Below are 23,601 nucleotides of genomic sequence, written 5' to 3'. Positions count from 1 at the left end.
GTAAAGCGCACCAGTTCCTCCTGCAGCAAAGCACCCACACAACATGATGCTGCCACCCCCATGCTTCATGGTTGGGATGGTGTTCTTCGGCTTGTAAGCCTTATCCTTTTTCCTCCAAACATAACAATGGTTATTATGGCCAAACAGTTCAAAATTTGTTTCATCAGACCACAAGACATTTCTCCAAAAAGTAAGATCTTTGTCCCCATGTACACTTGCAAACTGTAGTCTGGCTTTTTTATGGCAGTTTTGGAGCAGTGGCTTCTTCCTTGCTGAGCAGCCTTTCAGGTTATGTCGATATAGGACTCATTTTACTGTGGATATAGATACTTGTCTACCTGTTTCCTCCAGCATCTTCACAAGGTCCTTTGCTGTTGTTCTGGGATTGATTTGCACTTTTTGCACCAAACTATGTTCACCTCTAGGAGACAGAATGTGTCTCCTTCCTGAGTGGTATATATATATATATATATATATATATATATATATATATATATATATATATATATATACATACATACATACACTAGTGTCAATGTAGAAACTGTGGTTAACAATTTTTTTCCAGCTATTTTCTGTAAGGGATATTTTGCAATTGTTTTATTTCCAGTGTTTTAAATATAAAAATCTATCAATCCTCATAAAACCTGTTCAAAATGACCTTTTCATATTTAACCCCAAATATATAAAAAAAAAAAGAATGAAGCCTACATTTAGGACCACTAAGATTTTCTCATTGTAACATTATTTTCAGGACACTTTACTCCCCAATTCTCATTACTGTAATGCATTTTACTTTTACTATTACCATTGTTTCGAATGATGATTGAAAATAAAATGATTAAAATCAGGAAAATTTAAAAGATACCTTTTTATCTTCTTTTTCTTTTCTTTTTTTACATTGCGGTAATGAAAATATCATAATGGCCATCTTTTTTGGCGTTTCGGTTATGAGATTTGACGGGTAAAATGTGCGTAACTATAAAACAACTGCACAATTAAAAAAACTTTTTTTTTTTTTTTATAATAATAATGTCACATTTCTTTTTTGTCTGTTTTGATTGTGGAGTAAAATTTTGACAGAACATTTTATTGACAAGTTTAATGAGAATCGCCCAGCTAAAATCTCGGTGCCATCGTGAATATGTTCGTTTGCTTTGTCCTCATATTTTATTAGATAGTGGTCAATGGCCGCAACGTAAATACACGTGACGTGTCCTGATGAGTGATGGGCGATACCTCTTATTCTCTTTTCGATCCGATACCAAGTACTTTTAGGCCCATATCGCCGACATCGATACCAATACCGAGACCTCTATTAAACTGAATTTTTACGAATTCTTTGGATAAAATAAGTAACTTTCTTATTACTTAAATTGTTTTTATATTTATGGGCCTAAACAAAAAATTATTAGGCTTCTTTGTTTACCCTTTAAAAATTAGTTAGTATAAGCCACATATAAAACCTAAAAATCAACCATAGATATTATAATATGGTAACTAAAACCAAGTTACCATATGGATACTACAGTAATGCGGTAGTAGCCTAAAACCATGGTTAATTGTATGAAAACCTTGGTTACTGCCCCCCCAAAAAATGATGCATTGATATTCTTGTAATCTAAATAATAAGATCACTAGTTACAAAAACCTTCCGGATCGATATGCTTGATCCCCCATCAGTTTCTGCAGTATCGATCCGCCCAGCCCCAGCTGATGCGCTTTTATTTGTGTCGCTGTAGAGCTCGCGCGCACAGTTAAAATGGCGTCGGGTGCCATTTCAGCAGAGACTAAGAAGATTACAGATTTACGCGTTGTAGATCTCAAATCAGAGCTCAAACGAAGAAATTTGGATATCACTGGTGTGAAAAATAACCTCGTTGCAAGATTGAAGCAGGTAAATCTTACTTAAAAGAGTTAATCACGCTGATGTGTGGGGGCAAATCTCGCGAGCTAGCTCGATGGCTAGTCAGTTAGCAAAGCCGTTTACACACTAATAATGTTTGTTAACATAGTTATTTAAAACATTAAATAAAAACGCTGTAATACACGCATTTAAACTAAGCACCTAATACTGTCGTGCAATATACTGTAGTGGGTTCAGAAACGAATCTATGATGATGTTGCTAAACAGGCTTAGTTCCACTAGCGAACTGCAAGCCTATGGGGCGTCACGCGCTCATATCAGATGCTGCAACTTTAAACCGATTTATCATTTGTTTTTACCATTCTAATGTGCAGGTATTTGATAGTTTAAAAAGAGAGCGTGTGCGTTATAATAATTTGCATTTCACAGTAAAACGTGCTGCTAGATCTCAACCAATAAGTCGCGAGCTCTTGTTTTTGTTAGCTTGCAAAATGCATAACATGATAGCACTGGCCAGTTTTATCCTAGCTTGTGCAAAACGTTTAGTTCAGTGCCTGTTAATCACACTGTATTTTATTAGAAGCTATTGCAGGCTGGGTGATAACAGAAGCACAGCAATGCATATACAATCTGACCTAAATGCAGTTTTGCACTGATCAAAGGGGCCGTTTACACGACAACGTTTTCAACTAAAAGCGGAAAACCTTTTATGCGTTTTGGCTGTTCGTTTACACGACAACGGCGTTTTGGGACCTGAAAACTCAAGTTTTTGAAAACGATGCCGTTATCGTCTCCGTATAAACACAAAAACGCGAATTTGTGAACGATAACGTCATGCGCATGCGTATTACGTGTTCAGCCTATAGGCATGCGCGCGAGTACTTCAAAACAACGCGCGAGACATTCAAAACTACAATGGCGGACTACAGGACTGTTTGTGCTGCTCAAGATTGAGTTTATTGACGCTTCTCCAGCAAAGTGTAGATTTACTGTATCGCAACTACGACCAGCGATCGACATTATTTGTTTTCACCGCTCTGTGGAAGAATGCTTATTTGCGCAGGCGCGTAGTGTTTCTTTACAAAGTGACATCGCCAACTACTGGCCTGGCATGCATAATACAGCGTTTTTAGTCGTTTTCGCGGATCCGTGTGAACGGGGATCGTTTTGACAACGTTGTCGTCTGTACGCGAAACTTTTCAAAAACGCAAAGGGAAAAACGTTTCCGTTTTTAGTACATCGTTGTCGTGTAAACGTACACTGACACTCAATCGTTGAATTGTTTCCCCCATGTGTGCAGGCTATAGAAGATGAAGGTGGCGATCCAGACAATATAGAGATCGTTGTCTCGGCTGACACACCCACGAGAAAACAAGCCAAATCCAAAGGTAAACCCCAGACTGATCAGTTTACTCTCTGAACTCAACTCGTGTATTATCACCTTATCTCTGTTTTCATAAATTTGACCAAATAGCATTATTGCACATATTCAGGAAAGAAGACAAACCTGGACACAGACACCACAATGGAAGAGGAATCCTTCTCAAAGGTAAGGCAAACATGGTGTTGCTTAGAGTAAGGTGTATTTAATGGGTAATTCAGAGTGTAGGTTATAAGTTTTGAGGACCACTTTTTAATAGCAATGATAATTTTAACAAAATGAATGTCACTTATCTAATGCATAGTTGGGTGTAATAAAACTTGAATTTATTTAATTCATATCTTCATAATTTAATATTTATGGACTATTGATCTGTTAAACATATGTTTATTAAGTTATAAAAGGTTTAATTTATAAAACTACTTTTAATCTACATAATCTTCACCTAGCTTTCTTTCAAAGCATAAATTTCAATACACTTACATTGAATTATAATTCTCACGATACATGTTAAAATGTTTTAAGTGAATGGGAACGATTGTAAACTGTCATATAATCAAAAAGAAGTAACGTACAGGATAATGTTCAAACATGTTTTTTTTTTTTTTATTAGCTTATGGTTGGGGCAAAACAGCAATTATCTGTAAATGGGCATTTAAACTATGTAGTGTTCAAGCCTCTGGCGAAATAACTCATTTGAAATGTTATTTGTCAAGCAAAACCATAAAGTGCATGCACACCCAAAAATGAAAAGAGAAAACCTTGGCTGGCATTGCAATAATAATGACAAGCATTTTAAATTAATAGTTTTTGTGTTCATTGATTACTATGGCAGGGAAGTATTGATGTTGCTTTTGTGTATTTTTCAAACTTCCTATATAATTGCTGCTTTTAATTTTCAGGATACTGAGGAGGAGGAATCTGAAAAAGGTATGTCTGGTCATTTTTTGGGATGGAGGTGTAACATTTGTTTTTCAGGTTTTGCAGGTTGTTTGATCAGAAGGTTGGACTTCTTGTCCTTTTTTCTTTAGTTGTTTTTGAATCTCAAGGTGTTCTGGTCACAAACATTACAAACAGGTCTTGCAACAAATCACGGACACTTAAACGTTACATTCAGCACATGTGCTGCATCTAAGGACAGATAGCGCTTCACCATTTGTCTTAACATCGGTGATGCACCAAATCTCTTCATCTGGTTTGTTGAACACATTACCCTGTCACCACATTTGATCAGCATAGGATTCCTTTCATCAACACAGTCTCCTCTAGTTTGCTGCATTCAGAACACCATAAGGAGCCAAAGCTTCAGCAGATCTTTTCATTCTTCTGTTGCGAATGGACTTACTCTGAACGGAGAAGGCAACAGACAGCGTGCATTTGACTGGTCAGAACATGACATGTGTGAACCTCATTCACCATATTCTTGATACTGCTTTTTGCCTGCAATATAGCCTACATGGCTTACGTGGACATCAAAACTCATTGGTTCAGCACTGCTTGTATCTTGAAGTGAAGACTGGACAGCTCATTGGACATCCATTTTTAGCAGTGTTACATGACCGGGTGCTATGAACAGGATTGGATATCTCCAATGGATCAAGGAAGATTTGGCACCCTGTGTTTGATTCTCCTCCATCAGCTGTAATATGAGATGGACAGTCAAAGGGAGTGTTTGAAAGAAGACCCTGGATGTGACGACTTGACGCCTCATGGTCTAAGAGTGATATCTGGTTGGAGAACTTTTATGGGGTAGAAATAAAGTGTCACTCAGACGGAAAAAAATCTCCCTGAAGCGGAGAAGTGTATGTCAATCTCACCTAAATATGTTGGAACCCAAAATTTGGACCAAGATAGTGCCATTGGAGCTGGTGTTCATCAAAGTGAGAAGTGAATGACTATGAACACACAGAAGATTGTTCCTCTTCATTTTTCTCTAAGGAATATGTTTTTTATGTATACCTGTGGTTTCCTCACCCACGATGACCACTAACACTAAACTTGCTCTCTATTCTACTTTCTAGGTCACGTAGCACAGAGATGTGAATGTTAAACTATGTGTTTTTGCCATGTTTTATGCTTGTTGAATCCCTCAGATGTAACTGATACTGATGATGCTACTCGTGAAAATTCTAAAACCTTCTCCTGTGAAGACGGCCTTGCAGAGCCCGAGGCAGGGGCAGAGCCTGATCTTAAGGCTGAGGTGGAGCCTGACCCTGATGCAGAGATTGAGGCAGAGAGAGAAGCTGAGCTTGAAGTCCCAGTGATGGAAGCCTTGGAGAGCGAACCTGCTCCTGAACCCGTAAAAGAAGTTGAGGAAGACAATATATCCGTCACCATCCAGGCTGAAGATGCCATCACACTGGATGTGGATGGCGACGACCTCCTGGAAACAGGTAAACATGTGAAACTTCCAGATTCTGAGACAGACAAGGGCTGTGAAGAATCTGAGGCCTCTGCTGAGATGGGGCAGGACACAGACTCGCTGACCGAAGCTATAGATGTCAACAAAGATGGTAAGAGGGATGACGTCCTGTCTGACACTGCCAAGAAGGACAGCAGAGAGGCCTCGAAGAAAGGAGAAACGGGAGACAAAGAAAAGGATTCTGGGAAGAAAGGCCCCTCTTCAACTGGGGCAACAGGTCAAGCAAAGAGGTTTGTCTTTCTATGTCAGTTCTTTAAGATACTACTACCAAGTTCCAGCTCACTAAGAACTCAGCATTGTGGGTAGCTGCAAGAATTGTTTCATAAGTTGTTCATTGTACCTAATCCCTGCATTTGGTTGTCTTTTGGTTTGGTTTGCCCTTTTTTGAAGTTTGGTAATTGGTGTCATTAAACGAGGAGCTGAAAACACGTCTGTTACGCACACATTTCCAGCACTTGCTTTTCCAGTCCCTACTTGTGGGTTAAAAAAAGCAATAGTTCCAGTGATGTCAGAGGGGTTTGTCAGTCCAGTGAAGTGATTCTCTCAAGTTGAACACCCTCCCGAGGATTTCATTGGTCAAGGGAATAAATTGGCAGAAAACCTGACCCACCTTGCTCCTGTGGAAAAGCAAGAGAAAGAAGCCATATTGGAGTTTTGTCCAAGTCCAAGCTATGGGGATGTTTTTTTTTTTTTTTTTTTTTCCCTCCCCTTTTTCTGTAATGCACCAAAAATGTGTAACCTTTTGTTGTTTGTTTGGAGATGTACCTCGGTGCCACAGTCTTATCTCATGTTCTGGTACTCATTCAATTATTTCTTTCTTCTTGTTGCTCTCATAATATTTACATTTTAGCTCTTCAAAAGACAGAGATGGAAAGACTACAAAAGATGAGAAAGGTAAGAGTTTTTTTTTTTTTTTTAATTCTCCAAATCCAAAAATCTCATAATATATATTTTAGGTGTAATGCTTTGTTGCATGACACACCAGACTTGTAGATTGATATCCCTACTTCGATAATCATACTAGCATGTGTTTTTACACACAGCAGCAGGTATATATCATGAAAGATCAGTATTACTATTATATAGGAACATGCAGTGCCTATAGAAAGTCATCATACCTTATCGTTTGTCGTATTACACCATGTAAATTTAATTCAAACATTTTCCAGCTGTATTTACAAAACCTTCAACATCAATGTGAAAATAACCTGTTAAAACCTTCTGAACAATTAAGAATAACTATTACAAACTTGCTCTGGTGCAAACAGTCACCTTTCAGATCACATTCCGGGCTAATTAGTCCCCACCTGACATCAATTGTAGTGGTTTTGATTACTTTAGAATAAAACTGGCTGTTCCATGAGGATTCCATTACAAGTAGTGCATGATAATGAATTCAAGTATTCACCATGGTTGGAAAGGTGCTTTCAAAAGGGATCTGGGATAAAATTGTAGAAAGGCACAGGTTAGAAGGATACAGAAAGATTTCAAAGGCTTTAACTCTCCCTCTCAGTACAGTTAAGAGCATTATTAAGAAGTGGGAAGCGCATGGCACCACCAAAACCTTGTCTAGATCGGGCTGTCCCTCCAAACTGGATGACCGTGCCATGAGGATATTGATCAGGGAAGCCATCAAGAGGGCAAATGCAACTTTGAAGGATTTATAAGCCCTTATGGCTGAGATCGATCGTTTGTGCATGTGACAACAATCTACCAAGCTGGCCTGTATGGCAGGCTGGCAAGAAAGAAGCCTCTTCTGAAAAAGTGCCACACTAAGTCTCGTTGCACTTTGCGGGGAAAAAACACTTGGAGGTTTCTGATGACGTGGCAAAAGGTTTTATGGTCAAATGAGACAAAAATGTAACTTTTTGGAATGAACTATATACAGGTGCATCTCAATAAATTAGAATGTCGTGGAAAAGTTAATTTCAGTAATTCAACTCAAATTGTGAAACTCGTGTATTAAATTCAATGCACACAGACTGAAGTAGTTTAAGTCTTTTGGTTCTTTTAATTGTGGTGATTTTGGCTCACATTTAACAAAAACCCACCAGTTCACTATCTCAAAAAATTAGTTTATGGTGACATGCTAATCAACTCAAAACACCTGCAAAGTTTTCCTGAGCCTTCAAAATGGTCTCTCAGTTTGGTTCACTAGGCTACACAATCATGGGGAAGACGACTGATCTGACAGTTGTCCAGAAGACAATCATTGACACCCTTCACAAGGAGGGTAAGCCACAAACATTCATTGCCAAAGAAGCTGGCTGTTCACAGAGTGCTGTATCCAAGCATGTTAACAAAGTTGAGTGGAAGGAAAAAGTGTGGAAGAAAAAGATGCACAACCAACTGAGAGAACCGCAGCCTTATGAGGATTGTCAAGCAAAATCGATTCAAGAATTTGGGTGAACTTCACAAGGAATGGACTGAGGCTGGGGTCAAGGCATCAAGAGCCACCACACACAGACATGTCAAGGAATTTGGCTACAGTTGTCGTATTCCTCTTGTTAAGCCACTCCTGAACCACAGACAACGTCAGAGGCGTCTTACCTGGGCTAAGGAGAAGAAGAACTGGACTGTTGCCCAGTGGTCCAAAGTCCTCTTTTCAGATGAGAGCAAGTTTTGTATTTCATTTGGAAACCAAGGTCCTAGAGTCTGGAGGAAGGGTGGAGAAGCTCATAGCCCAAGTTGCTTGAGGTCCAGTGTTAAGTTTCCACAGTCTGTGATGATTTGGGGTGCAATGTCATCTGCTGGTGTTGGTCCATTGTGTTTTTTTGAAAACCACAGTCACTGCACCCGTTTACCAATAAATTTTGGAGCACTTCATGCTTCCTTCTGCTGACCAGCTTTTTAAAGATGCTGCTTTCATTTTCCAGTAGGTTTTGGCACCTGCCCACACTGCCAAAAGCACCAAAAGTTGGTAAAATGACCATGGTGTTGGTGTGCTTGACTGGCCAGCAAACTCACCAGACCTGAACCCCATAGAGAATCTATGGGGTATTGTCAAGAGGAAAACGAGAAACAAGAGACCAAAAAATGCAGATGAGCTGAAGGCCACTGTCAAAGAAACCTGGGCTTCCATACCACCTCAGCAGTGCCACAAACTGATCACCTCCATGCCTCGCCGAATTGAGGCAGTAATTAAAGCAAAAGGAGCCCCTACCAAGTATTGAGTACATATACAGTAAATGAACATACTTTCCAGAAGGCCAACAATTCACTAAAAATGTTTTTTTTATTGGTCTTATGATGTATTCTAATTTTTTGAGATAGTGAATTGGTGGGTTTTTGTTAAATGTGAGCCAAAATCATCACAATTAAAAGAACCAAAGACTTAAACTACTTCAGTCTGTGTGCATTGAATTTATTTAATACACGAGTTTCACAATTTGAGCTGAATTACTGAAATAAATGAACTTTTCCATGACATTCTAATTTATTGAGATGCACCTGTATTTGGAGAAAACCAAACAGAGCACACCACCCAGAACATACCATACCTACTGTGAAGCATGGTGGTGGCAACAATGTTGTGGGGGTGTTTCTCTTTAGCGGAGACTGGGCAATTGGTCAGGATTGAAGGGGAAATCGATGCTACCATGTACACCCATTCTGAGGAAAATCTGTAGCCCTCTGCTCAACTGAAGATGGGCAGGTGGTTCACCTTATAGCACGACAATGACCCTAAACACACAAGCAAATAAAACATGCAGTGGCTTAATGATAGGAAGCTCAAAGTCATTGAGGGGCCAAGTTAGAGCCCTGGCCTAAATCCAATAGAAAACCTGTCCATCACTGCTCGCCCTGCAGTTTGACTGAACTCAATGCAAGAAAGAATGAGCAAATATTCCCCAATCTAGGTGCACAAAGCTATTAGAAATCTATCCAAACAGACTGATGGCTGTCATTAAAGCAAAAGATAGCTCAAAGTATTTTGTGGATTTTTATTTATTTTTTTTTTTTTTTCATTACTTGAATGTTGTAAGGCAAAATTTGTAAATAAAGCTGGGGGGAAAATATATATATATATATATTATTTTTTAAATGGGTTTTGATTTCAGGCTGTAAGACCAAAAAAAGAAATAAGGGAATGATGGAAGTGATTCCAAAGGGGTATGATGATTTTCTGTAGGCACTGTACCAAAAGCCTGCATTACATAACAATGAGATGAATAATTGGAAAGTTATTCTACCTGGATACTTTAGTTGTCATTAAGTGCTGTACACAACTTAAGTGTCAGATAAAGTGGGTATGCATGAGTGTGGAGTGTCTCTTCTAAACTCCAAATTATGCTTTTAGGAGGCAGCAGCAGCACCATCTCTACTCGAAATCTGTGGGTGAGTGGCCTGTCCTCCAACACCAAAGCAGCTGATCTTAAAAACCTCTTTGGCAAATATGGCAAGGTAAGACTTGGTTATGGCTCATTGTTTCTCCATTTGAGAATATATTGGCAATGGCTTGTCTTTGAACTTGGCCTTATGATTATGGATTGTTTGTCTTTGTTGTGATTGCATGTCCCAGTTTCTGAAGCAATTATCTGCTTTTTTGTTAACTGTTTCAAATAGGTTTTTAGTGCTAAAGTGGTCACCAACGCTCGCAGCCCAGGAGCCAAATGTTATGGGTTAGTTACCATGTCGTCCAGTGCAGAAGTGGCCAGGTGCATCTCCCACCTGGACCGCACAGAGCTCCATGGACAGCAGATATCTGTGGACAGGGTAGGAGCTTCAGCCCTATGCTTTATGAATAGGATACTGAATTAATTTGTCTGGATTTTCATTTTGTTATGAAGGATTTTTGAACAAGAAAGAAGAGGGAGATTCTGTTAATTCTGAAATGTAAAGGCTTTATACTGCAGCCAAAGAGTATTTTGTAAAAACAAGTGGTTCTCTCATACTTAATCTCTGATCTCGTGGTGTTATACTTGTTAGGTGAGAACTGACCCTTTCAAAAAGGACTTCTCAAAGAAAGAAGGTGAGGAGAAGACAAGTTCCACTAAAACTTCTGGAGAAAAGCGCACTCCAGCTGGAACAAAAACGTCTAGCAAGTAAGTGTTCATGAGTTCATGAATCCATGCATCACTTTCCATGCTTTTGGAGGGGACAAGTGTTCAGTACATTTTACTGATAAATTTATTTAATTATTTTTTTAAATAGGTCTCCAGCTTCATCCAAGAAGGAAGAGAAAAAATCAGAGAAACCCCCTGAGAAAGATGCCAAAAAGCAAGACTCAAAAAACAACAGATCTGATGCACCATCTTCTGACTCGGCAGCCAATACGGCCAAAAAAGACGAAAAGAAATATGGACGTATGTTACGGTTTGTTGTGTTCTTGTGCTGAGAAACTGTGACAACTTCATAGTTACATGTTGTGTGATTGTCTGTATCCCTCCTTTCCTATCAACAGGAAAGAGTCCAGGCAAGATGATGCCGATCGACTATGGTAAAAGAGAGCAAAACTTCAATAAATCTCGTCCTCCTTTCAGAAGGGGTGGAAGATTTGAGAAGGTAACAGACAACCTCAGTCTGTACTGCATTACTATGATAACAGGGTTTATAAAGACTAAGTTATGTAATTCTCTATTTCTTTGCAGCCTGGTGCACCCAATACAATGGGCAGAAGGCCCAGATGGTTTATACCACCTAATGAGGTTGGTTAAATTGTTTTCTTTATTCTTAGACACAGACAGTGAACATTTTACATAAATTCTCAAGATGGTGCATACTCTCACTAATACTTCGTTTGACCTATTTGTTTTTGGGGGTTTTTTTTTTTGTTTGTTTTTTTTGTTATATTTACAGGTGGAGATGATGAAGAAAGGGAGACCCCTGCCTAACAAAGGTGGCAACAAGGACATCCTGCCATTTGAAAAGATGAAGGAACAGCGGATGCGTGAGCGCATGGTCAGGATGGAACGCGTTCGTAGGGCTATGGAACTACGCAGGTAATCATACACACTTATTCACATACCAGTTTTCTGTGTCCAGGGTTCCCGTGGGTCCTTCAGTGTCTTAAAATTAGTCTTAACAAAAGTCTTAATTATCATATAAAGAGAGACCTCAAGCCCCTATTCAACCACTATTTTTTTAAATAAATGGCAAACGGAATGGGAAGGATGTCTTAAAGTATTTGAAATAAACCCTGTGGTTGGAATAAGATACATTTTATCCCTTCAAATCTAGACATGACAAAGTGGTGTACACAAGGTGTCATATCGGCCACACTAGACTGACCCATGGGTATATATTGAAAGGTGAAGAACCACCAAAATGCCAATATTGTAACACCCCTTTGAATGAAGCATGTGCTCCTAATCTGCCCTATTTTTAACATCATGAGACAATGCTTTTTATCTGAAAAAACCTTGAAAGACTTGTTTTGTAAGATGTGCTCAGGAAAGCTCTTGGAATTTTTATCAAAAGTGCAACTAAAGGATCTTTTATAGAATTGATTTACTATACTAGATTGAATGGTCTTTTTTTAATCTATGCATTGTTTTTGCAAGATGTTGCATTTTAATTGTTTGATTGCCACCTGTATTTGCCATGAAATAGCCATTGTAGCTGATATGGCAGTAAACACCAAACTGTAGGAAATTTGGTAGTATAAATGTACACGGGATGGGTTAAAGTGCCCGTGTACCTCCACCATTATATGTAAGGAAACGGTATGTGAGCTAGGAATTCATTTAAACTGTCCTTATTCTACATGATTATGTAAGGAAATTTATAATGGAATTGGTTGCGTTCGACAACCATTATAAGCAAGATGAATGACAAATAACTAGATTATTTGTCTGAATAAAATTCTCCACCATTAAGATCGTAATACAACATCTAGTTGTCCGCTCACAATTTCTATTGTAAGGAATCCGCTTTAATAAGGGAATTGATTAATTTTTGTAGTAATATTATTCTCATGGCTTATTGAAAATAATATTACACATATTTAGGTATAGCTTTGAAGTGAAATGTTTTAAAAACAGGAATGAGATTATTTATCAAAATATACCACAATCAAATTATGGAATACAGACAATTTTTTTCTATTCTAAACAAAACTAATCTAACACATACAACATGAAACAGGTTGATGAGTAGTGACGGAATGTGAAATAAATGATCAATACAGAGAAGATTAACTTTATGGAGTCTTTTGACAATTCCTTAAGAACCATTTATCCTCGAGTCTAAATCGATTTACAATCGGATTACCTGAAGTATTTAACTAATACACCAGCACTTTGAGCAAAAGTCTGGTGATATACTTGCGTGGTGTTGCGTTTCCTTGCATCTCGTGTTGCTTGGTTCTTTGGCTCTTTGTCGATGTTTTGGACTCTTATGATCGCGGATAGTCTGGATGGATGATGCTGGTGGGCTTTGAAGCGAGGCCTTCTGCAAGGAGGACTCACGACTCCCATTGGGTGTGTGTGAACCGTAGAGCAGAGAGTGAGAGGCTTCCTCGGGACGAGTCCCGAGTTTTCCTTGGACTCTACATGGCACAGAGGATGAGGAGCTTCAGTGAAGAGCAAGAGACTGTTCCAAGAGAGCAGAAGAGAGGAGAAGAGGAGGATTGAGTTCTTCCTGTTTTGGAGATATTTGAACTGAAATTGGCCGCACCCCAATGGTGTCCTGAGCCAATCAGAAGTGACTTTTCAGAGTCACATGGTCGACTGGTCTGTCCTCTTCACAGCTGATTTACGATCCTTTGTGTGGTAGATTCCCGCTCAAAATAGTGAATGTTTAATCAAGAACTTTTATATCTTGAAAATGGTGCAAGAGACATTCTCTATGTAAACAAAGCATTTACGTACTAAATATGACGTACTTTCATGAATATTACACGTGTAAGTAACAAAACAGGAAAATCCCTGATTACCAATCATACTGGTTAATTCATTGGTTTTACAACATGGATAATACAAGTTATGAGAAACCTGAATAGTTACCATTCTTAGTACAATGAGATGAATAAATACAAGATTGAAGATTATAATCATTGATTTGTCAATTACAAGTGATTACAAATCACTATACATGTTTTAAAAGGTACATCAGGCTCTAATCATTAATTTGTCAGTTATAACAGTGATCACAGGTCAAAGTCATTTTCAGAATTATCTAGCAAGGCTAGGTATTGTGTACTTTGTAGGTTTAAATGCATTCTGTACATTTTAGAGGGTTAACTGAGTAAAGTACAATGTTCATGGATTCCTTTTAGATGCTGTTTGCAGAATAATCACAGTGTCTCGTGATCCGAGTCTAAGTGTAGCAAATTGGTTCGTATCGGAGGACAAAACAGAGTGTGTTCCGAGTCTTTCTCGGGGATTCCAAGGAGTGTGTAATATGTCTTTTATTGCCCGTAACTTTTGCACTTAGGGCCTCTTTGCAGAGAAGTTCTCAAGTCATGTGCGATCTCTTTTGTTAGTTTTATTGGCCATATGTGAGCATCAGCTAGGTTTCTTGACACCTTAGTCAACAGATTCTTTTAATTTATGACATTGAGGAATTCCAGGATTAAAAGGTTGGGTTTTCTAGATTCAAATCATATTGCCAGCAATTCTTCTGCCTCTAATATCCTTCAAAACAAACAAATAATTTAAAGAGATCTTACATTTGGGGATGTAAAGACCAGAATCGGCCCTAATGTGGTTATTAAATTTTAAAAGGCTATGATTTAATAATAAAAAATAAAAAAATGTATCGTCTGCGTGCACTGCGGTCTTCAAAGTGAAAAGCACACGGGGAACTGGAGATTCGGTGTTTCCAAGCGGCTTCAGAGCATTTTGCAATGAATGAATGAATGAATACTGGACATTTGTCAAGCGATCGCTGATGATCTACTGTTGATGAAAATGTTTACTTTTACTGCTGAGAGCAGTGAAGCACAAACATTTCAAAATAAGAGTCCCCGGTGTATTTCTGGGTTAAGTCATGCATTATGCACCAATATTTTTTTTTTAGTTTTTTCTTCTGTTTATTATTGGTATTTTGGTTGCACAATAATCTGCTTCTAGAATTTAATTCCATTTGGCCTCTGTCACAGGAAGGAAAGACACATTCAATATATCGATTTATGAAACTATAGTCGTAAGTCATTTTTTATTTTCTTTTGCACAGATCACACATGGTAGAAACTGAGCATTGGAATTCGTAGTAGGCAGATTAATCTGTTATTGCCTTTCACATTATTATTGTATCGGCAAAATCCAATCGGTTAATCTCTAATTCATATGTTTTGATATTGGTACATAAGCCAGTTTTAATATGATGTACTGTAAATGTGTAAATACATGTGGAAAACGTGTCTTGAGTATTCCAAAATTGCAGAGACCCTGATAAGCAGTGTTACAAGTGCCTTGTTAAATGTGTGCCCCAGCCTATTTAGTAAAAGAGTCTGTGATATGTTTGTTCTGTATGGACATATGGTATTAATTTGTTTAGGTCTTAGTCTTAAATTTGCAGCAACCCTGTCTTTCTAATGCTGATTTTTCCATACATTTGTAAACACCAAACTTCAAAGTGCTGAAATGCAGTTTGTAATACTGTGATCTTCAGACGGCGTGAATTAGCGGAGCGGGAGCGGATCCGTCTTCTGCGTGAGCGGGAGGAAAGGGAGAACCTGATGAGAGAGCGGCAGAGGCTGGAGGTGGAAAGACAGAAGCTTGAACGTGAGCGCATGGAGAGAGAGAGACTGGAGCGGGAGAGAATCCGCATTGAGCAGGTACAGCCACTATACACCTGCCTGTGAATCTCAGAGCTGGAGTTTTGTTTGTCTAAATTGATGTGCTGAAAATTTGTGTGTCCGTGCATGCAGGAGCGACGCAAGGAAGCTGAGCGTTTGGCTCGTGAACGCGAGGAGTTAAGACGGCAACAGGAGCAGCTGCGTTATGAGCAGGAGAAACGAAACAACTTAAAGAGGGGGCGTGACGTTGACCAAAGGTATGTTCACAATTCTGTTTGTTTTACATTTTCTGAGAAACTACTTCAATATTTTAACAAAAATAATAGATATTTATTCTCAGTGGCCTGTTTGTACAGGGTTTACGCAGTCAAAAAAAGCCAGAAAATATAGCTGTTTTCCAGACTTGGACAGCCACAAAATAGTGTAGTACAAATACATAGTACAATTCTAGTTTTTACGCTACTCTAAAATATTTCAAGCAAGAGATTTCTCTTTTGTACAGTAAAACTTACTTGCAAGCTATTGTCCAATCTCTTCTTTTTAGAGTCTGTTCTTTTCAATGACCAAATTGAAATGGGTCACAAATCTGTCTAAATGATTCATCACAAAATTGGTCTGAATCAAAATATTAAAAATATGTATCAAATAATCACAAAAGCCTGGAAAGTTAATGGAAATTTATAGGTCAGAAAGGGTGGAAACCTTTGAGAGGTCGACAATAGTGGATTTTGCAGATATCAGTAAGGTGGTGGAAAAGGCTGATAACCAATTAGTTGGACAATATATATATTTTTTTTTAAATCGATTCATAGAATGTCAAAAATAATCCTATAGTGGGCACAGACACAGAGGCTACAAGGGTCCAAAATGAAAAGTCAAAATCCCCAATAATTGTTTAATCTAAATCCCAGTAATAACCTGAAAACAATGAAGATTTGTAGTGTTTATTTCACCATATGAGGTTTAATGAGGAATAAGGTGTATTCATATATTATAGATATAGTGAAAAATAGTTGTAGACCCTGATGGGACACATTTTCATAGTCACACTTTTCTTTGCCTGCCCTCGCTTCAGTTTAAAACACTTGATTATATGATCAAAATAACAATATGCATTGAAGTGAGGTAGTGTTGAGCGATATGGCAAAAACTTTTTTTTTTTTTTTTGCCTTTAACCCAAGGATGATACACGATTCATGTCTCAAGTTTATACAGAAAGTACTCATTAGTATATCAAACAATTTGTATGTGTAATCATCAACCCCTGCAGACAGAGACCAGACATAAAAAAAAAAATTTCAATCTAGACAAATGTTGCTTTCCAGTTTAGATCATGATGTGTGTTACAGGATGTGGAAAAAAAACGTGAAACATGCTGACTTTGACGTCTGAGAAATTGGTATGGTATCTAAGGCTGCACGATTGATTTTGAATTAAGATTGAAATCGCAATATTGCCTTATGGGATAAACCGCAACCTGCTGTGTTTTAAAATCTGACAGTCTGCATTTACCACTTCAGTCAGTGCTGTGTGAGTGAGTGGCGCCCTCTAGCGGCTATGTGTGGTACACGTTGAGCAACACAGCAATTTGAAATTATAAATGATTGTCATTACAATTCAAATTCAGTTTGTTAAAATGATTGCTTCCAAAATGTTAGCTATAGATAAACGAACACATCACGGATCAAATCTATTACTAGCGTACAGTATCTGAATCATCATGGTAAAAGCAGCAGCGGATGTTTGATTCTCCCATTTATAGCCTATCCATAAGATTTGATAAGCGCCTGTAACTGTCACGTAACTAACACTTTGTGTATAAAAAAAAAAAAAAAAACGTTGACCATTTTGTTCATTAACATACGCACAAGGCCAAGGTCAGTTATGGTCTGATTAAGCCGGTGTATACATTCATGATAGACAAAGTTGATCTGTTTTTACCCTGTGCAGTCGCACTGGAAACTTTGCCAGCTTTTATATCAGTCTCCATGTTGTTAACCTTTAACGGGGCGGCATCAAGCCAAGCGCTGTGAACAATCTTTTTTTTTTTTTTTTTGTTCCCCTTATTCAGCCTTCAGGGGATTTACAACTTATCTAACTATAGCATTTGCTAATATTTTATGCTAAACATTTTTTTTCTTTAAGAAAAAATAACATTTGTGTCAAAACGCAAATTCAAATCAATCGATAAAATAAAAATTATCGCCCAGCCCTAAAATGAGGATAAAAATATGGAGTATTGTCAATGATGAGGGATGTAGATGCAGCAAATCCCCACAAGGTGTCAGTGATTATTTCTATTTCACCTCAAGGCTGCTGTTATACTGTAGAACCAAGCCGTTCTAATTGTAGTATCCTCCAGCGTCGGCCACAGTGGAAGGAATAAAAATGGCTGATAACCGATAGTTCCAAAAAGCAACTAACGGCATGATTAATCAGTAAAACTGATATATCAGTCTACCTCTAGAACCTTGTATGTATATAAGGGCTCTGATGCTCATAGGTTTTTACCTTTCTGTATGTGCAGGAGGGAGGACCCTTACTGGAATAGCAGTAAAAAGATGCAGACTGGGCCAGAGGGGAGAATCAGTCAGGGCTCTGACTACAACAGCCGCCAACAGAACCGCTTCAACAACTTTAATCCCAGAGACCGCACCCGCTACCCTCAGACATCAGCAGTACAATCCAACAACTTTGATAGGTAGGCATTCTTGTACATTAATGTATTTCCCAAACACAATAGGAGAGTAATGGTTGGAGACAAATTTTGCCCTGTATTGAGCACTTTTCCACAGCTGGAGGTATCGAATGCAAATGTGTGCACAGAAGCAGTTGATGAATCTTTCTCTGCAGGCGGAACCGTTTTGAAAATGAAGCCGATTCAAAGAAGAATCGGCCTGCTCCACGTCGAGAAGGATCGGGATTTGACCGTTATCCTAAAGATTTTGAAACTGTGCGTAGAACGGATCCACCACCTCCTCCCCGCTCTGAGCTGCGGGACAGCGACCGCCGTGAGATCCGCGACCGTGACGAGCGTAGACCGGTGGCCATGCCTGAACGAGCAGCCGGAGGCAGAGCGCCTCCAGTCATTGCTCACTCCAGGACATCCAGAGACGCTAGCCACACTGGCTGGAAGACTGACGGTGGAATGAATGCTAAACAAGGAGATGTCGGGTAGGGATAAGCTCCTGTACATGGAATATCTCTCTTTAAATTGTGAACAAAGCGGCTTCATATTAAGTGGCTTCATAAGTTGTTTTCAGTGTTATTGTTGAAAGGATTTTCATCTGTTAAAATGCTCTCCTGAGAATGAATGGCTGTTACTTTACATTTGAAAACCTTTGTTTTCTGTTGAATGCACAGTGGTGTTATGTTGTTGGTGGGTGACATTCTTTAGAGAGTAACCAAATGGTGCCATTTATCTGCATACCCAATATATTAACTAATAACTGGTTATGTAGAAGTGTGTGAATATTGGTGATAAAATATTAGTCACATCTCAACTCAAGTCATAAACTCATGAGTTGTACTGAATGAATCATCTAATGATTCATTCAGTACATTCTTGACTTGCTGATTTGCAATTTATTTATTTTGTCACATCTTATTAAAAATTAACCAAGACCTGGTGGTGTTTGCATTGTAGAGGAGCAGTGCGGATGCGTCCAGAGCGGCCAGGCAGAGAGGGGCCCGGTCCTGCCATAAGAGGGGCATCCTCAGCCAGCCGCGGCAGGACCAGTTTCAGCAGTCGAGATGGAGGCAGACCTGTGGTTATCGGAGAGCAGGTAAGACAATATACATCTGACTCTGTTGGCATTCTTACGTACTTCTGTTTCAAGTTTAGTATAGAATAAAAAAAAAAAGCAGTTTTCCTCCAAGAAATTCATTACTTTTCAGCCTTGTGCAAATCTATGTGCATATATGAAAAGCTAACATTTAAATAACCACTCCCCCTTTTCTTAACACAGCAGCACTTTGGCAGTGGCAGGCAGGTGGTGGTGGAAAGGCATGGGCGTGATCAGGGCCCCAGGAAAGACTGGCATGGGGCAGCGGGATCACAAAGTGGGGGATTCCCAGATAACCGTCGAATGGGAGAGAGTCGGCCTGGAATTATAGCATCACACTCCAGGTTTGTTATAATCTAGAGTGCACATTTCAGTGGCTATGTTCAAAATCGAATACTAACTTACTAATTACTGCGCAGAATACACTGTACATTCAGTATTTAGACCATTTTCATTTTATTTATTTTTTTCCTTCACATTTTGTTGCAGCCTTATGCTAAAATGCTTTTAAATTGTTTTGTTTTTCACATCAATTTACACTCCATACCCCATAATGACAAAGTAAAAACCAGATTTTTGTTTACTTTGCAAAAAAGAAAAAAAAATTTATCACATTGACATAAGCATTCAGACCCTTTGCTATGACACTTGAAATTTGGCTTAGATGCATCCCATTTCTCTGGATCATCTTTGAGATGTTTCTACACTTTGATTGGAGTCCACCTGTGGCAAATTCAATTGATTGGACATGATATGAAAAGGCACACACTTGAGGTCTCACAGCTGAAAATCATATCAGAGCAAAAACCAAGCCATGAGGTCAAAGGAACTGCCTGCACAGCTCAGAGACAGGATTGTGTTGAGGCACAGATATGGGGAAGGCTACAAAATTTTTTCAGCTGCATTGAAGGTTCCCAAGAGCACAGTGGCCTCCATAATTCTTAAATGACATAAGTTTGGAACAACCAGGACTCTTCCTAGAGCTGTCCGCCCGGCAAACTGAGCAATCAGGGGAGAAGGGCCTTGGTAAGAGAGGTGGCCAAGATGGTCACTCTGGTTGAGCTCCAGAGATCATGTGTGGAGATGGGAGAAACTTGCAGAAGGACAACCATCACTGCAACACATCACTGATCTGGGCTTTATGGCACAGTGGCCAGACGGAAGCCTCTCCTCAGTGCAAGACACATGAAAGCCCGCTTGGAAGGACTCTGTCTGAGAAACAAGATTCTCTGGTCTGATGAAACAAAGATTGAACTGTTTGGCCTCAGTTCCAAGCATCATGTCTGGAGGAAACCAGGCACCACTCATCACTTGCACAGTACCATCCCAGCGGTGAAGCATGGTGATGGTTGCATCATGCTGTGGGGGTGTTTTTCCAGTGGCAGGGACTGGGGGACTTGTCAGGGTTGAAGGAAAGCTGAATACAGCTAAATACAGATATCCTTAATGAAAACCTGGTGCAGGACCTCAGACTGGGCCAAAGGTTCACCTTTCAACAGAACAATGACCCTAAGCCCATAGCCAAGACGACGCAAAAGTGGCTTAGGGACAACTCTGTGAATGTCCTTCAGTGGCCCTGCCAGAGCCTGCCAATTGAACATCTCTGAAGAGACCTGAAAATGGCTGTCCACCGACGGTCCCCAACCTGACAGAGCTTGAGAGGATCTGCAGAGAATGGCAGAAAATCCCCAAATCCAGGTGTGCAAAGCTTGTTGCATCATACACAAAGACATGAGGCTGTAATTGTTGCCAAAGGTGCTTCAACTAAGTACTGAGTTAAGGGTCTGAATACTTATGTCTGTGATATTTCAGTTTTTTTTTCTTTTCAATAAATTTGCAAAGTTAACAAATCAGATTTTTGCTTTGTCATTGTGGTATGGAGTGTAGATTGATGTGAACCTTTTTTTTTTTTTTTTTTTTTAAAAGCATTTTAGTATAAACCACCTCATGTTGCATGTTTAATGCAGCGTGAGGTGTCCAGAAAAGTTATTTTGCATTATTAAATAAGTCTTCACATTTGGAAGTCTGATCAAATGATTCAAAGAGAGATCCGTGTTATCAGAGCTGATATTACTTTGTTCATCCATCACACTGAAAATGGAAGGTCAGATCAAGTGCATTGTATACTGCATACGTCTTTATATATATATATATATATAATATACTGTACGTTTTGGAAAATTTGCGTACTGCACACAATATATAGTACGTACTTTAGCAATATTAAGAGTAGTATGTTCTAAATATAGCCAATGATCGCTCTGTCTCTTCGTTTAGCTTTTATTAATTACATTAAAAGTTTAACATTTTAAACATCTTTGCATCACATGTTGATTTTTGTACAAGTGACATGAGTCATACTGATTGTCTGTCTTTCTGCAGCCATTCCTCCTCTGGAATAAACAGAATTGTGCAGATCACTAATGTTCCCATTGCTGGCGGCAGTGTAGGCTTCAAGCCTTTTAAAGGAAGGTTCTAGAATTCATTTTTTATTTTTTGAATTTTTGGTGTTTTTAACTGGCTGAACTATAGCCAAAAGATTGTTGTAAAGATAAAGTTGGAGTTTGTTTTCTTCTTTGTAAAGAGCTTTGTTAGCGTACATGTAGGTTTTTGTGCCCTAAACTGTTTTCTTGTGACCTGTAAACAACCTTTTGTGTACATACATGTTGTCTTGACATAGTGTAGGTGCAACCTGTACAGCTTATTTCTTAACCAGTGGATATGTAATGTTAAAAATTCCTGTCCCAGACACTATTTTCTGCTTTGGGCAGACTTTTGTTGTGTGTGTGTGGGGCACTGGACAAATCTCTTAATTCCATTAAAATTTAAATGTTTTTTTTTTTTTAAATTGAGGATTATAACTGTTTCTGTATGCTATGGTTTGGTATATTGAGCTACACAAAAACTTTTGCAAGATGATCCCAAATCTTTGAAGATGGTGAGTGAATATTAAGAACACAAACCAGTAGACTTTACTGACCAGATTTCCTTTAATCAGACATACTGTCCCTCGTCTAAGGCATTTGTTACGGAAATATGTCCATGTACTCTTTTGACATTGTTGGGCTACACACATTTTCGTTATTAATGAACATTGCACGCCTTCTATCCCATATTTTGTACAATTTATTTGTTTTGCGTAAATATACGAGTATAAAGGATAAAAAATAGAAATCGCAACGGGACTGCTCCATCAGATAATTAACGTTAAACATGCATTACAACTGCATTTCCATGGACTAACCTGGTAAATTGCAATTCCAAGACATTTTGTCAAGTGAAATCTTTCCAGTATCCATCCTTTTGTGGCAGAATATGTATGTGTGCCAAAAGTTATTTTAATATCAAAGAACTGGGTGACATTCAGAAATATAATTACCCAACCAAGGTAATGCCCTGTATCTGAGTTCTGTCTAAATTATAAGCTCAGCCAAAATCCCTATCTTACTCTGCTTTCATTACCATTTCCTCAATGGCACTAAGATTTGAAAATGTAGGAATAATAAAATTATATTCATGAGTCTTGCAAGCATTTCCTATCTGAATGTAGGGAAAGGAGAAAAAAACTAAATGGCAACATTGAGTGAAACCAAAGCTCCTTATCTTATTGGAGCCCCATAAATATTAGCCTTATTGCAAAACATGGGATGTCAGACAAACCACCAGTTTTTCATTTTGTATAAAAAGAGGTATCCTTATCTAGTGCATAAAGGACTAAAATGGTCTAGGACACCTGTTTTCCACTACAAATTCTACATTTCAGTATATACCCCACTAACAAATCATTTCAAGCCCTATGCGTATATTCTTGTGACAATCCACACATCTGTCATGAACAAGATTATCTGAGTAGTAAAGGTTTAAAATAGAGTACAATACACCAGAATAAAGTTATAGGCAATCAATGCAAATGACATGAACAAGCTAATGCACAGTGGATTACATATTATTTTGTGTGCTGGAGTCATCTGTTATTTGATTGCATTTGCAATGTCCTTAATCGCTCCTGTTTCAGACATGCCACTGATCATAAGCACCTTGGAATGTCCATATTAAATCTGACCTGCAAGTACAACAGTTAGCAAGCACTTTATGACAAAGTTTGACAGTCACTCCACACAGTCCCTCTTTCACAAATGCAGTGAATCATAATTTAATCAGAAGTGAATGTCAGCTTTCCAAAATTGCCACTGTTTATATTTGGAAAAACTTTCCAAGTTTGGTTTTGATGGGTGATTTACCAGTTCCAGACACATTATGCACCATTTTAGCACACAATGCCCAGTACAAAACCTGTAAGACATCTTTCTCCCAGCTCTATAGTGCCTAGCTTGTGCTTCCTAGTATGACACCAGTCAGAGGTGATACAAGCTTGCTGATATTTATGAATCCATTTCTATGGTTCCTGTAGTGTGAAATGAAATGACAAAAATAAAAAATACAATGACTAACGTGTTGTGCGCC

At 38.7% G+C, this 23,601-nt stretch overlaps 1 protein-coding gene across 1 annotated transcript; it reads left to right on the top strand.

Annotated features, from left to right (window-relative positions):
• Positions 1 to 1,730: 1,730 nt before the first annotated feature.
• On the top strand, positions 1,731 to 23,588 carry sltm (SAFB-like, transcription modulator). The gene is made up of 20 exons (XM_051644220.1): positions 1,731 to 1,897; positions 3,168 to 3,255; positions 3,361 to 3,416; positions 4,151 to 4,178; positions 5,342 to 5,900; positions 6,521 to 6,564; positions 9,971 to 10,074; positions 10,237 to 10,386; positions 10,600 to 10,715; positions 10,825 to 10,976; positions 11,075 to 11,175; positions 11,262 to 11,318; positions 11,470 to 11,612; positions 15,226 to 15,391; positions 15,485 to 15,609; positions 17,880 to 18,053; positions 18,206 to 18,526; positions 18,999 to 19,137; positions 19,321 to 19,481; positions 21,520 to 23,588. Exons 1-20 carry the CDS (start codon positions 1,763 to 1,765, stop codon positions 21,614 to 21,616), a joined length of 2,916 nt encoding a protein of 971 aa, XP_051500180.1. The 5' UTR covers positions 1,731 to 1,762; the 3' UTR covers positions 21,617 to 23,588.
• Positions 23,589 to 23,601: the final 13 nt, after the last annotated feature.

This window comes from Myxocyprinus asiaticus, chromosome 2, assembly GCF_019703515.2.
Source record: "Myxocyprinus asiaticus isolate MX2 ecotype Aquarium Trade chromosome 2, UBuf_Myxa_2, whole genome shotgun sequence".
NCBI lineage: Eukaryota > Metazoa > Chordata > Actinopteri > Cypriniformes > Catostomidae > Myxocyprinus > Myxocyprinus asiaticus.
This window is presented reverse-complemented; position numbering and strand designations above follow the sequence as displayed.

What these genes read in the sequence shown, in the direction of transcription:
- sltm (XM_051644220.1), top strand. Translation starts at nt 1,763, where the DNA reads ATGGCGTCGGGTGCCATTTCAGCAGAGACTAAGAAGATTACAGATTTA. An exon ending in GGGGTGGAAGATTTGAGAAG is followed by an intron (nt 11,176 to 11,261) that starts GTAACAGACAAC and finishes ATTTCTTTGCAG; the next exon opens with CCTGGTGCACCCAATACAAT. An exon ending in ATTATAGCATCACACTCCAG is followed by an intron (nt 19,482 to 21,519) that starts GTTTGTTATAAT and finishes GTCTTTCTGCAG; the next exon opens with CCATTCCTCCTCTGGAATAA.